The sequence below is a fragment of the Protomyctophum parallelum genome (genome assembly GCF_964188405.1).
Source record: "Protomyctophum parallelum genome assembly, chromosome: 11".
In the NCBI taxonomy this organism is placed as follows: domain Eukaryota; kingdom Metazoa; phylum Chordata; class Actinopteri; order Myctophiformes; family Myctophidae; genus Protomyctophum; species Protomyctophum parallelum.
Window position 1 is genome coordinate 8,497,807 of NC_139707.1, and position 15,319 is coordinate 8,513,125.

General features: G+C 43.6%; 1 protein-coding gene across 1 annotated transcript in view; it reads right to left on the reverse strand.

Annotated features, from left to right (window-relative positions):
- Nucleotides 1-15,319, reverse strand: part of kansl1l (KAT8 regulatory NSL complex subunit 1-like) — a 52,495-nt gene that overhangs the window by 24,663 nt on the left and 12,513 nt on the right. Inside the window, exons 3-5 of the mRNA XM_083776173.1 lie at nucleotides 4,710-4,747; nucleotides 3,362-3,507; nucleotides 532-702 (exon numbers count right to left, since the gene is read on the reverse strand). Of these exons, the coding sequence (XP_083632299.1) occupies nucleotides 532-702; nucleotides 3,362-3,507; nucleotides 4,710-4,747 (355 nt within the window). The remainder of the gene's footprint in view (nucleotides 1-531; nucleotides 703-3,361; nucleotides 3,508-4,709; nucleotides 4,748-15,319) is intronic.

Genomic DNA, 15,319 nt, shown 5'->3' on the forward strand with positions numbered 1-15,319 from the left:
AGGAGGCGTGTGGGGCTCCTGGATCGTATACCTGTCTCTGTATGTTGTGAAGGAGGCGTGTGGGGCTCCTGGGTCGTATACCTGTCTCTGTATGTTGTGAAGGAGGCGTGTGGGGCTCCTGGGTCGTATACCTGTCTCTGTATGTTGTGAAGGAGGCGTGTGGGGCTCCTGGGTCGTATACCTGTCTCTGTATGTTGTGAAGGAGGCGTGTGGGGCTCCTGGATCGTATACCTGTCTCTGTATGTTGTGAAGGAGGCGTGTGGGGCTGCTGGGTCGTATACCTGTCTCTGTATGTTGTGAAGGAGGCGTGTGGGGCTCCTGGGTCGTATACCTGTCTCTGTATGTTGTGAAGGAGGCGTGTGGGGCTGCTGGGTCGTATACCTGTCTCTGTATGTTGTGAAGGAGGCGTGTGGGGCTCCTGGGTCGTATACCTGTCTCTGTATGTTGTGAAGGAGGCGTGTGGGGCTCCTGGGTCGTATACCTGTCTCTGTATGTTGTGAAGGAGGCGTGTGGGGCTCCTGGGTCGTATACCTGTCTCTGTATGTTGTGAAGGAGGCGTGTGGGGCTGCTGGGCTCGCTGTCGGTGTCCACAGGCTGCTCTGCGGCCCCGGTGGTGTAGGACAGCCCTGCCGTCTCCCTCAGCAGCGTCTGCTGGATCTGTCTGTCTGTCAGAGGCTGCGACTTGGCCAGTACCACTCCACCCTGGCAGGCATGAGCAAGCATGCACGCGCGCGCACACACACACACACACACGCGTGCGCACACACACACACACACACACACACACACACACACACACACACACACACACACACACACACACAGTCGACTTGTCAGACAGCAAAGTCGAAGTTGAGTCGATAAATCGTTTTATGCGGGGGGGTGGGACTTAACAGGGGCGGGTGGAGGTGCCGCGCACTCAAATACGGAGCATGTAAAACAAAGCACTGCGCATTCAGTGGCCTCTCCAATATGACACAGCGCATGTATCATCTATATCAGAGGTTCAATATGACACAGTGCATGTATCATCTATATCAGAGGTTCAATATGACACAGTGCATGTATCATCTATATCAGAGGTTCAATATGACACAGTGCATGTATCATCTATATCAGAGGTTCAATATGACACAGTGCAGACGACGGACAGACGACGGGGACCAAACCTGGGGTGAAAAGTTGACTCGTCCGTTCACTGACTGATTTATAAACGGCTTCGAGTCAGTGTTACTTCCATGTTGCGTAGCACTGTCTGTCCAATCTTTGGTATCTTTACCGTTCATCATATATATGCTCTGCGGGCAGCAGCAGAGTAGGCTATTTTGTCACGATCGCGTTAATGAAACCAAACGCTACACGCGGTGCCGGTACAGGATTACCGTACCGGCAACAACTCGATAACGTTCTTCTCATTTTAGTTTGTTACTTATTTTCTGAGCCATGCAAATAAACAACAACCAGCACTGACCGGAGACGGAGAGGTTCATGTGCCCCGCGTGTAAAGCTTAACCAGAAACAGGACAGTCATTGCGTCAGCACGGATGTAGCCTCGGAAACCCAGACGACAGACGTTATATTTCCAGCACGGAGGTGAGGGGGGAGAGCCACATACACAGCTGCATTTGGTTTTTAATTAAGGGCGCGTTCTGAATGCAATGCAAACTAATAGGCGAGTGCACTCCGGTGCATATGCAAAGGGGAAAGAATGACTTCTGTCCGTGACAATAATCAATGCTACAGTTTGAATTCTGTACACACGCACACATAGAGCAAAAAATATGATATGGGGAAAACATTTTTTTTTCTTCTTTTTTCAACTTTCGACTTCTCCTAATCTGAATCGATTTGTGTTAATGAAATCGATAAATCTTATTTCATGTATTCTATATATATCATTATTTCAGGGGGACGGGGACGGGGGGGATTATAGGGGGTTATTATCCCCTCCAAAAAAAAGGCCATGTACCGTGGCTGCATGCGCTTTGCCGTGAAATCCACTAACGCGGAAAATGTGCGTAATTATGCGCAAAAGAAATTCGTGCACGCAGATAGCCCCCAAATATGCCCCCCCCCAGTTATAAAATGCTATCTGCGCCCCTGCTTTATTATTTCATTAAATATGTAATGCACAGTGCAACTGTCAGAAATAAACTAAATAAACGGCAAGATGTTGGGAGTGATTTCAATCTTGCAGCTCAGTGAGTCATATTAAACTCTGACGTCATTCATTCTCAAAAGATCAACTCCCACTCGTTTCTGAATGTAATGTAGAATGTAGGAGGGAGCTTCGTGTAAGTGCCTCTCGTGTCCTACTCGGGAGGCGAAAACACACCCCGCTAAACCCCTTATCCCTAAACTCCGTTTTGTTGTTTCAAGTACAGTTAGTAGTGACTGATCAGCAGACCTCAGAGCCCTGGCTGGAATGTACGGTAAGGCCGCAGAAGCTCGGTGAGATATATGGGGGTCATGATTCCCAGGACTGCACAGACAGTATTTCAGAGTTTCACCAAACACTGAGGCATGGGGGGGGGGGGGGAAACAAGATTTGTTTTGCGAGGAAATGTCTTTTCTTTTCTTTACTCTTAATTGTTTCCTATAAATTGTGTTTAAGAATGTTTTAAATGATTTTCTACATTTTCAAAAAGATGAATGTCAGGAGGGAAAAAACCCACATTTTTCAGACACATTTGGCTATTCTGAGTGGCCAAAGAGCATTGATCACGCCTCCAGGTCTTTAGTTTACTCAAGTTAGGTAATAAGCCCTGGTACTTAAGACACGCAAAATACAGCCCCAAATGTCTCTCTTTTGGGTCTCAATCCAACACTAGCATGTCATTTTGTCGTTTAATTTATTTTATTTTGAAGTTTATTATCTTTGCCCATGAAGCTTTCAGAAGGTTCCCCATCCATCACCATTCCATCATCTCAGAAATGTTTGACATCTGAAACATTTTCTAAATATGAATTAAAGCAGATGCTACTACTTGTGTCTGATTTTACTTCAGACATGCTAGTGAAGGGGCCTTGCAAACAGGGAGCGATAAAACTCGCCTATAGTTCATTTTCAATGAGACCTGCGTTTTTGCTCAGAGAAGTCCCGATGCAACAACGCAAGCGTATTTACGTGGGCCCGTGAATTTGTTGCGAGCGTGCTCGTTTCGTGCACACGCCCTCGACTCACCAGACCTGGATTCGGTTTAGCTTTTTTTTCTTTTTTTTTACGCTTGCGTTGTCGCGCCCCTCTCGAGCAGACCTGTAGCAGACCTGTCGTTGATCCAGGCAACAACGTGTGCGTTCTTCGCTCCCCGTTTGCAAGGCCCATCTGGGGAACCCCTGGTTAACTTTCTTCCAGTTCTACCTTGGTGGAGCAGATGTGCTTGTGGAGCTCCTCCAGCTGCTGGATGCGTCCCTGCAGCTCGGCCACGCGCAGCTGCAGCCAGCTCCACCTGCTGCAGACCTCCGCCCGGTCCTCCTGCCACCTCCTCTCACTGCTGCCTGGAACCACTGCAGAGTGCAGACCAGAGCCATAGAGTTACACAGAGTTACGCCATACGCCAGCTCCACCTGCTGCAGACTTCCGTCCTGTTCATGCAGCCCTGGAGTTACAAACCTGGAGTTTGAAATGCATTGTTTTCAACGAGGGCGGCGCAAATATCAGCAGTTTTAGGCATGTGTGCAACATGGCAACTGTTTTAAAGTATTGTACAGGGACAACTAAAGTCTCTGTAATGTTTATGTTGTACTATTACAAAAAAAGGTCTAATATAAAAGGGCTTTAAGATCATTAAAGCCTAAGTCCAGGACTGGCTGGACAGTCATTGGACTGAAGCCCCATGAAGTGAACGAAGATGTCGTAACTCTGTCGTACTTCAATGGCTCTGCTGCAGGCCAGTTCACAATCATTATAGGACATGTTATTGCAGAATGCAATTATTTGTAGATAATTGCAATTGTTTTGCATAGCTAATCGTCACAATTGCTTCCATTCGCCCGTATAAATCTGTTTCAAAAGTTGGGGAAATAACCAATCTACAAGCTCACAAGGTGTTGCGTTGCGGTGCGTTGTAAGCTTGTAGATTGGCTATTTCCAAAATAGTTTTGTACATATAGGCCTACAATTATTCAATATAACCTATTTTAGCCATAGTGTGTTTTTTTGCACTAGTAATAATGATGCATATTGTTTTTTATATTGCTGGATGGTTAATATTAACGGGACCATAAAACCATGAAAACAGAGTTAATCCATGTAAGGAACAACTGTGCACATGCATCTGTATAGGCCTAGGCCTATAGTCATTTATTTACATATTTGTGTCATAGCTACCCTGTACATTTTATTTTTATTTTTGAAGCCTAAAAGGGCAAACTGAAATAAATGTAAATGCATTTCTATGTGTGGCCTGGGCCATGGCTCAGCGGTCCAGGCACCTTGGCTGGTAATCCAGCTTGACAGTGTGCCGCGGGTTCGACTCCCGATCCCGACGGCCTTCACTGTATGTCACCCCCCCCCCCCCCCCCCCATCTCTCTCCCCATTTCCTGTCAGCCTACTTTCTGTCACTCCATAAAATACTGTATATAAAATAAAGGCGAAAGCCACAAAAAAAAAACATTGTATTTCTATGTGCTGGGGGAAAAAAGCACAATAACATCGGAAATCAATCCCCAAGTAAAAAGTAATTGATCGTGAATTGAACGGCTCTACCTGTAACACCACTGTGGCCGTTGCTCCGTCTGCCTCTCCTGCGGGTGGGGTGGGGTGGCGTGGGGTGGGGGGTTGGTGCAGCAAGAGAGAACATCCCAGAGGACATGGGGGGGAAAGAGGGACAACGAGACAGAAGGGACGAGGGGGGTTGGAGAGAGAGAGAGAGAGAGAGAGAGAGAGAGAGAGAGAGAGAGAGAGAGAGAGAGAGAGAGGACAATCCATGTCATTCACAGATGCTGTTGGCTATAGTTATACCATAGAGATGTGGCCTTTTAAAGGACAACTTTGTTTTTGTATTTCTTTCCGACCAAGGTTCATGTTTTAGGTTGTTATTAGAGAAAGTAAAAGATGAGTGTCATTTTTTTCTTCTTCCATTTTTAGCTTTCTTTCGTTTGAGCGAGACATGACCAACGCATTTCCCAGCCAAGAACGTTGAGAACCCCTGTTATACTCCATTGAAATGAATAGTGGGGGCATGGCTGTCCGCTCTCTGTCTCCGTGGTTCTGTTATACTCCATTGAAATGAATAGTGGGGGCATGGCTGTCCGCTCTCTGTCTCCGTGGTTCTGTTATACTCCATTGAAATGAATAGTGGGGGCATGGCTGTCCGCTCTCTATCTCCGTGGTTCTGTTATACTCCATTGAAATGAATAGTGGGGGCATGGCTGTCCGCTCTCCAGCTCAGTGGTTCTTAACCCATTCTGACCTGAGATCAGATTCATACGAGGTTTCCGCCGGACACACACTGGTCTGATGAACCCATTCTGACCTGAGATCAGATTCTAAAAATGTCAGTCGCTCTTCGATTTTTCAAAAATAGCTAAAGCATAACATGATGCTGACACCAAAATGGGTGCCCGGTCAGAATGGGTTAAAGTGCAATAAAATGGGGGTCCGTAGACTAACGCATGTCAAGCTGGGGGTCCTTGAAATGAAACGGGTTGAGAATCTCTGCTAGATCTCTTATGGGGGTCCCTGGCAAATCTTTTCAAATGGGAGCCCGCGGGCTGATGGATGTCAATTTGGGGGTCTTTGACATGGTTTGGGAACCACTGCTGTAATGCACATTGTTTGGATAAAGGCGCTATCCAAAGCACACATTTTAACCATGTAAAGCTACATTATGTAAGTTTTGCTTTAGCAAATAAAATGGTATCTTAAAGTGGTTCAACCCTGCTGTACAGTAGCTTGCCTACAGAGACAAGCAAACATGTGGCCAATGGTTGCACGCTGCAGTGTCAACAACAACATCCTGTCTTACAAAGTATCGTTGATGCACCTCATTCAATCTAGGCCGTGTGTGGCTTAATTGTTAATAAAATCCCTAATTTTGCTGAACCTAGCTAATATGTATGCAGGACACAGATTGGTTATTATTAGTGATCTGTGTAGTGTTTCTATATGTTACCATGGTGCTAGGCAACATTGTTAAGTATTCACCCACTGAGTGTGTGTGTGTGTGTGTGTGTGTGTGTGTGTGTGTGTGTGTGTGTGTGTGTGTGTGTGTGTGTGTGCGTGCGTGCGTGCGTGCGTGCGTGCGTGCGTGCGTGTGTGCGTGCGTGCGTGGGTCCCTGGCTTTGCCAAGGCCATAGTTACCATGGCAGTAGGTCTAGGACCTTGACTAAGGCAGGGGGAGGAGCCTCTCCCACTTTAAACAATGTGGTGCAGCAGAGGGGAAGGTTGCTCCTGACTGGATGAACACACAGACACTGGTTCCCATGTTAAGGACCCCCAAATTGACTCTAATTAGCCTGCGGACCCCCATTTGAAAACGTATGCCAGGGACCCCCCAGGCCATAAGAGAAGATTTGTACAGCTCTAGCTGTGATTTTCAACCATTTCCACCCCCAGTTTGACATGCATTAGGCTACGGACCACTATTTATGTTGGTTAACAATGTTAATTAACTTAATTTAACTCTGAGAGTGTACAAATGGATGCATTTGTACACTCTCAGAGTTACACACCCATAAGGGTCCCTTTGGTTCCAAACTATCATTTAGCTGGAGACCCCCTGGAACTTCCTCAAGGACCCCTGGGAGTCCCCGGACCCCACTTTGGGAATTGATGTAAACCACAGCTTGGCAAAGGACACCCTTAATGATGAATGTATTGTACTTGGACCCCCTTCTGAAAACATTTAAAAAAGGTGCCCGAGCTAAAAAGGATCCCTGGTGGAGGTCCTCGGACTCACTTGGCGAAGAACCACTAACATAAACAAACAGCTCAAATGTTGCGTTAGGATTATAAGGCTGTGCTTTAATGGAAGCCAATTGAATTAAACGGAGAGTGCATGTCTAGCCTGAATGACATGGAGGCGGCTGGCTGCGTAACTTTATTAGAGTTCATTAGTGACCAACAAGAAAATGTTTTGGATGAAGAGAGAGGCCTGTAATTGGTATAATGAATGTCTGTAGTGGAGTTTCACTGAGAAAATATTCAGGTCTGGCTATATGCTGTGGCTCTCTCTCTCTCTCTCTCTCTCTCTCTGTCTGCCAAATAGGAACATTCCGGGAATATTTGCTAAGCATAGCAACAGGACGAAGGAGAGGAGAGGAACCTCAAAGGCAGATTAAGAGGAAGACTACTTGATGTGCGTATACAAAAACACAATGGGCCTCAGTCATGTACGCACATACAATTTACAATGTAGGCATTTAGCAGACGCTCTTAATCCAGAGCGATTTACATTAAGCAAGAACAAAAAGCATGGCAATACATCACATACAAAAAGTAGTTATCATAAAAAATGCGTAAGCTAAGAACGTAACAGTGGAATATCTATATAATGAAACTATACATATAAACTATACATATATATACTATACTATGCTATACATATATGTAACGCCAGGGATTTGAACTTGGGTCTCCCACGTGAAAGTCAAATATATTAACCACTAGTCCAAAGGGATATCCCTTTGGACCAGGGAAGATATTAGACTTTTGAGGCCATCAGGCAGAGGCTCTGAGCCACTCTGCTACATACTATAAAGTGCTGTGACTACATACAATGCAATTATAGTGCTGTCTACATAACATGCTATAAGTCTGTATCAAATGCTATCTAAGTCTACAAAAGTGCTATCTAAGGGGGTAGGGTAAGTCCTACAGGCCATGATGGATTCTGAAAAGGTGTGTTTTCAGACTACTGTATGCAATTAATGCATTCAAAAGAGCTGAATACATGTTTTATGGACACATAATAGTGATTATTATTTAAGTTAAGTTTTGCCATAACCATTTCTTTGGCATAAATCGGGTAGCTTTAACCCATTCTGACCGGGCACCCATTTTGGTGTCAGCATCACGTTATGCTTTAGCTATTTAGAAATAGCAGATCTACAAGCTCATATCGCGCCACCGAGTGGCGCGATACGAGCATTATGTGGATGGTTAAGTTAGGTTTATTATTATAATGCGCCACGGGTATCCGTTCCCCCGTAGGCTTGGATGATGTTTTTATTTTATGTCTGTTCTGATGATCGTGGGGGTGGATGTAGCGGGGCTGTCGTCATAGCTGGGCAGCGGTTCAATTAGGGTGTTATTGAAAGTATATTGACGAACGGGGTTAGTTTAGTTGTGTTTGTATAGGATTTAGAAGGCGATTTCAGGTCTTCTACGTGTTATTTTCCTTTTATAATTTTTGATAAATGCCTGTGGGTACGTTTTACTATAGTTTTAATATTAGGGGGGGGCGGACAGAGGGTTCAGTGGTAGACATTGCTAAGTGTTGCTCACTGATGTCGCAAAGTCAGGGGAGGGGGGCGGGGGGTTTCAGGGGAAGGAGGGGGGGGGGCACATCCTAATTCCATTACTAACTCACAACGGCACCAAGGTTCAGGAGGGTTAGAGAGTTTGAATGTTATATCATTTAATGTCAGAGGTCTAAATACACCACAAAAACGTTCAAAGGTCTTAGATTATTTACGCAGGAAGAATATTAACATTGCGCTTTTACAGGAAACACATCTTAAACTTGAAGACACACCCAGGGTTCAAAATAGGTTCTATAAAATGGTGACGGCCTCTTCGGATGGTTCTCGCACAAAGGGAGTGATGATACTAATGAAACGTAACATAAACATTACTGTTGATAAAATAGGCACTGATAGGAAGGGTCGTATGACATTTTGCTGTACAACCATTCAAGGTAAAAAAGTTGCATTTATCAGTATATATGCACCAACTACTTTCGAGGCTGATTTTTTCCCTTCAATATCCGCACAACTGCTAAAACTGAACGATTACCAATTATATGTGGGCTCCGATATGAACGCTGTGATTAATGGGAAATTAGATAAATCTTCTCTAACTATGGCGAGTTCTCAAGACTCTGCATCTAAGGCTTTGAATAGTTTTATGAAGGATCTAAATTTAGTGGACGTGTGGAGGGTGCACAACCCACTTGTAAAGGACTACACTTACTTTTCTCCGAGACACAAGAGCTTTACTCGAATTGATCATATACTTATTTCATCTGGCTTGCTGACCTCGGTGCATTCAATTGACTTTTTGCCTAGGTTACTGTCTGATCACAGCCCTGTGATATCTTCCTTTAATTATGGAAATATTAAAAATAAAACGTCTAGATGGAGGTTTAACAATACTTTGCTGAAAAATGAGGAATTTATTTCACAACTGAAGACAAAGTTGTCTGACTTTATTTCTATAAATAGGGATAGTGTTACGGATGTGACAGTGGTTTGGGCAACGGTTAAAGGTTTCATCAGAAATAACGCGATATGGTATAGTTCTCATTTACACAAATCACGACTACAAAATATCACCCGTTTGGAACAACAATGCAAAGACTTAGAAGATTCACTTGAAGCAGGCTACACCATGTCAAAAGAAAGTGAGCTTAAAACCAAACAAGCTGAATTAAACGATTTATTAAGACGCAGGGCAGAATACATGATTCATATAACTAAACACAAATATTATGCGGAGGGCAGCAGGCCAAGCCATTTACTGGCGCTAACGATCAAACGACAGGAAGCTAAAAGGACCATACCGGCTATTAGATGTGTCAACAGAGGTATAGTGTCTTCAACAGAAGAAATAAATGATACTTTTAAGAACTTTTATAGAGAACTATATACGGGCGGTAGTATCCCCTCAGAAGAGGACTTTACAGGGTTCTTTGGAGATCTAGATCTTCCTAGTTTGACAGAAGAAGACACCATTAAATTAGATGCGCCCATTTCGTTAGGAGAACTACTCAAAGCAGTTAAAGACACCAATAAGGGACGTTCACCCGGTATAGATGGTATTCCAGTGGAGCTATATTTAGCAATATGGGAGGTCATTGGTCCAGTATGGTTGGAAACTTTGAATTATGCAATAGAAACTGGGTTCTTTCATAGAGACCTGAATACAGCTCTAATCACTGTCATCCCAAAGCCCGGAAAAGATCCTATGGACTGTGCAAACTACAGGCCAATTTCATTGATAAATGCAGATTTAAAAATCTTTTCTAAAGTTTTGGCCAGTAGGCTTGAGACGGTTATTGGGAAACTGATTAGCCCGGATCAGACAGGTTTTCTGAAGGACCGCTTAGCGGCAGACAATATTCGTAGGCTCCTCCATATTCTGAGTGCAACGGGCAAAATCCCACCTGCCTGCGGCCTACTGTTTGTCGACGCCGAAAAAGCTTTCGACCGTTTGGAATTTCCATATCTTTGGAAGGTACTGGAGAAGTTTAAATTTGGAGAAAGGTTTATCAAAATGATTCAAACCTTATATGCTAACCCGTCGGCCCGTGTGAACGTCGGGGGAGGTTTTTCAGAACTATTTGACATAAAACGTGGGGTCCGTCAAGGAGATCCGATCTCACCTTTGATGTTCAATTTATCCATTGAACCACTGGCGCAGTTGATTAAGAGCTGTATTCGGATTTCTCCGATTACTGTGGGAACGACATCACATTCAATTTCACTATATGCGGATGACACACTTGTATATATGGCTGATGTGCAGCGTTCACTCCCGGTTGTGTTAGAAATTATAGAGAACTTTGGGTACTTTTCAGGTTACAAGATCAATCTGTCAAAATCTGCTTTAATGCTTGTAAATGTCGATCAGAGTGAAGTGACCATCCCCCCTCAGATTATAGTTAAAACTGAAGTGCTATACTTAGGTATTCAAATCAGTGTTTCATTGGCTACTATAGCAAAAACTAATTTTTCATTGGTGTCAAAAAAAATAGAAGAAGATATTAACAGATGGAAACATTTGCCGTCATCAGTTCCAGCACGTATAGCAGTGGTTAAAATGAATGTTCTGCCTCGTATTAATTTTATTAGTTCAATGGTGCCGCTGGCACCCCCAGCGAATTATTGGAAAAAGCTGGACACACTATTAAGGAAATATATTTGGAATAATAAGCGACCTAGTATTAAATGGTCTGTGCTTCAGTATGGGAGGTCTGATGGGGGATGGGCATGCCCTAATTTCAAACTGTATCATTGGGCTTTTGTGTTGAGAAATCTCATTGTTTGGATGGATAAGGATAAAACAGCTTCTTGGGAAAAATTAGAACAGGATTTATTAGACACTGTAGGAATGAAAGGTTTTCTTTTGATGGGTATTTCTATTAAGAAATGTAATTTGTACTATGGTCCAATGTTTTCATATTTACTTCAGGTGTTTAGAGCAGTAGAGAAATACATAGGGTTTGGAACTAAGTGGTGTAAATCTTCTCCATTGTGGAACAACAACTATATGCTATCTGGGGGAAGGCCATTCTCTAATAGGAGTTGGGAGGAGAAGGGCATTAGGACCCTTCAAGATATTAATGGAGCAAATAATATTATGGACTTCCAGGACATAGTTAGAAGGTACGGGATTGATAGGCATTCTCTGTTCTTTTATTTCAGAATCAGATCTGCTTGTAGAGCCTATGGGGTTCCCTGGGGAGCAGAATTAAAAGACCATCCCATTCTTGACTTGTTTCAAAATGCCCCTAAACGAATCGTGTCATATTTATATGACCAACTAAATGCCCAGAAATATGCCCCCTCTACAGGAATGGAGGCCTGGAATAGGGATATAGCTGATGAAGGGCGGGAAATAGATTGGGAGGTCACTTGGAAGAATGTGGCTGGAGCATCAAAGAATCCAAATCATCAGTATATACACTTTAAGTTTTGTCACAGAGCGTATGTAACGCCGAGAATTAGGCACCGAATGGGATTGGCATCTGACCCATACTGCACATTCTGTGCCCCAGGAACTATAGGCTCATTTGTTCATATGGTATGGGAATGTCCGGGGATCTACGAGTTTTGGGGAAGAGTTACAAGGACTTTGACAGATCTATTGGGGGTGCAATTTCCGATGGATCCATTTGTACACCTGTTAAACGATGATTCTATGTTACCTCTTACGGCAAAGACACGCAAGGTCTGGTTGGCTGGGCTTACGGCAGCCAAAAAGATCATAGCCCAACGCTGGAATCCCCCACATGATATTTCAAAAACACATTGGCTGCGAAGCTTTCTGGACATTGCTTATCTGGAACTGTCATCGGCAAGGATTAATCAGGCCCAAGAGGGCACAATTTCAATGTGGACAGACCTAATATCAGACCTGAAAGACTTACTGACCCGGTGATATTGTAATGGATGTGTTGTGGGTTGATTATTCTGTGAATAGGATGGGGAGGGGGAGGGAAGGGTTTTTGTGTGTGTGTGTGTGTGTGTGTGTGTGTGTGTGTGTGTGTGCGTGTGCGTGCGTGCACACGAGTATGCGTGTGAGAGTGAATGTTTTGAGTTCAATTTTGTATACTGTTAATTGTAAAATGACTTATGTGTTCTTGTTCAGAAAACAAATAAAAAATTGAATGAGAAAAAAAAGAAGACATTTTGTAGGTTTGACATTTTGTAAGTTTGCAGGGTGTGCCCCGCAGTTCTTTCCAATAATTAAGCTAGTCCAGGGTGGCCGCAAAGCTTGCTTCCCATATGTCAAAAATTATGAACACATGGGAAAATGAAAACTAGCCAAGGGCCAGGGCTGTTGAGGAATGCTGCAAGAGCAGAAAAGCAGATATTTAATAGGATGTTTGGTTTGAAATGGAAGTGCCACTCTGCTCAAGCAGCTGCAGGCCTTATTATATTATAGTATTTATTATTTTTGTGAATCAACTTGTGGGCCGGGGCCCACTGGTGGGCCGTGAAGGTATTGCATGATATCCACAGGTTGACAAATTAGACATAATGTAGCTAATGTTCTGGACATACTTTACATTTTATCGTGAAAACATCGATAGACATTCTCTACCCGGAAATACCTGTTTGTTTACTAACATTCAAACATTCTGATATGGTCTATATTGACATGCCCAAAATAGGGGCATGTCATAATACTGATACGTCATACCGGGGGAATCACCAAGTCAAATAAAGACCAATATATCGGCCAGACCATTACTATGTCGGTCGAGCTCTTATTCTCAAAGCTGCATTTATTTTCCCCCAAGAGGAGCAACAACCTCTCCAGTGAGAAGGAGACATGGAGGACATACCATAAAAATGTCTCTTCGTGGGGAGCCATTGAGGGAAGCACAGAAAAGCAATTGTACACACAGTAGGGGGACTTATTTAGACAAAAGGCAGGCTTAAAACTGCCTTTTGTTAGGGCACACACACAGTACACACACAGTACATGCACGCACACACACACACACACACACACACACACACACACACACAGTACATGCACGCACACGCACACGCACACACACACACACACACACACACACACAGACGGAAGAAGCCCTCCCTGTCTCCAGAGCTAGTAAAAACGTAATGTGTGTTCCTTTGTCGTCAGCGTGTTTACTGGAATCACAGCATACTTAGTTACAGACCAATCCCAGAGCGACCACTGGGCTTTAGCCAGACAGAATTAGAACCACCACAGACAGAGCACAGGGGCGTGCACACATAGACATCAAATGGGGGTTTCAGCTTAGAGTATATATGAATAGAGACGGCATCCGGATAGTACAGCGGCTAACAGCCATATTGTGAGAGAACCTTTCACTTGGTGATACAAGCGTGAAATTTGGCATGAACATGCCTCCGGGTCACCTCTTTAACTTTTTTAACCGAGCCAGCGAAAAATCCAATATGGCGGTCATTTTTCAAGATGGCCGCCAAATAAAAAAGGCCTTTTGTGGCGGTTCTGGACAACCATGGGGGCGGCCGACTCGAGACCGGGCACTGCACTCCCTGTTGGTGTGTGGAACGTGTGTGTCCAATTTGAAGTCTGTGGGGCGAACGGTTCTCGGGTTACGTGGATTACAGATGTACACACGCACACAAATTTCGTGCAATATACTGTAGCAGATCATTGGAACGGTTGTTCGCTTGGTGATGCAAGCGTGAAATTTGGCATGAACATGCCTCTGGGTCACCTCTTTAACTTTTTTAACCGAGCCATCCAAGAATCCAATATGGCGGTGCTATTTCAAGATGGCCGCCACATCTAAATGTTAGCCTATGTCTACATTTCTTACAAATTTTAGGAACATTTTCACTATTATAGATTATAGATTATTTTTTTTTAATTCTTTATATATATATATTATTTTTTTTGTCATTATTTTTAGCATTAAGTTAGCATTAGCATGCTACCATTTTCAGTATGAAAACAAAAAAACAATATAAAGAATATATTAAAAAAATAAAAACTATCTATCTATCTATAATGGTGAAATTTTTCCTAAAATTTGTAAGAAATGTAGACATAGGCTAACAATTAGATGTGGCGGCCATCTTGAAATAGCACCGCCATATTGGATTCTTGGATGGCTCGGTTAAAAAAGTTAAAGAGTTGACCCAAAGGAAGGTTCATGACAAATGTCACGCTTGTATCACCAAGCGAACAACCGTTCCAATGATCTGCTATATTGCACGAATTTTGTGTGCGTGTGTACATCTGTAATCCACGTAACTCGAGAACCGTTCGCCCCACCGACTTCAAATTCGACACACACGTTCCACACACCCACAGGGAGTGCAGTGCCCGGTCTCGAGTCGGCAGCACCCATGGTTGTCCAGAACCGCCACAAAAAGCCTTTTTTATTTGGCGGCCATCTTGAAAAAAACCCCGCCATATTGGATTTTTCGTTGGCTCGGTTAAAAAAGTTAAAGAGGTGACCCAGAGGCATGTTCATGCCAAATTTCACGCTTGTATCACCAAGTGAAAGATCGTTCCTATTATCTGCTGTACTAGGAGGAAACCCTGAGGTGAAATAGTGGCTGAACATAGTGGCCATATTTGGTATTGCAGTTTGGACCCAAACACATGAACGCGCTGGTCTGTTGACTATCGTTGCGCACGTTCACGATGACACGTGAATGCTGTTTCATACATGAACGCACGTGAACGCGTGCAATGATAGTCAACGGCCAGTGCGTTCATGTGTTTGGGTCCAATCCATCCCAGAATGTAGGAAATACAAAGAGGACAAATGAATTATGATAATGATACATAATAGTGAAAAATAGTTACATGATAATTCAAATGTGTCCGATAATCATTTAACCAATAACCGCTGTAATATGATGTATGATCAATAATGCCAATAAATGCCCAAACGTACG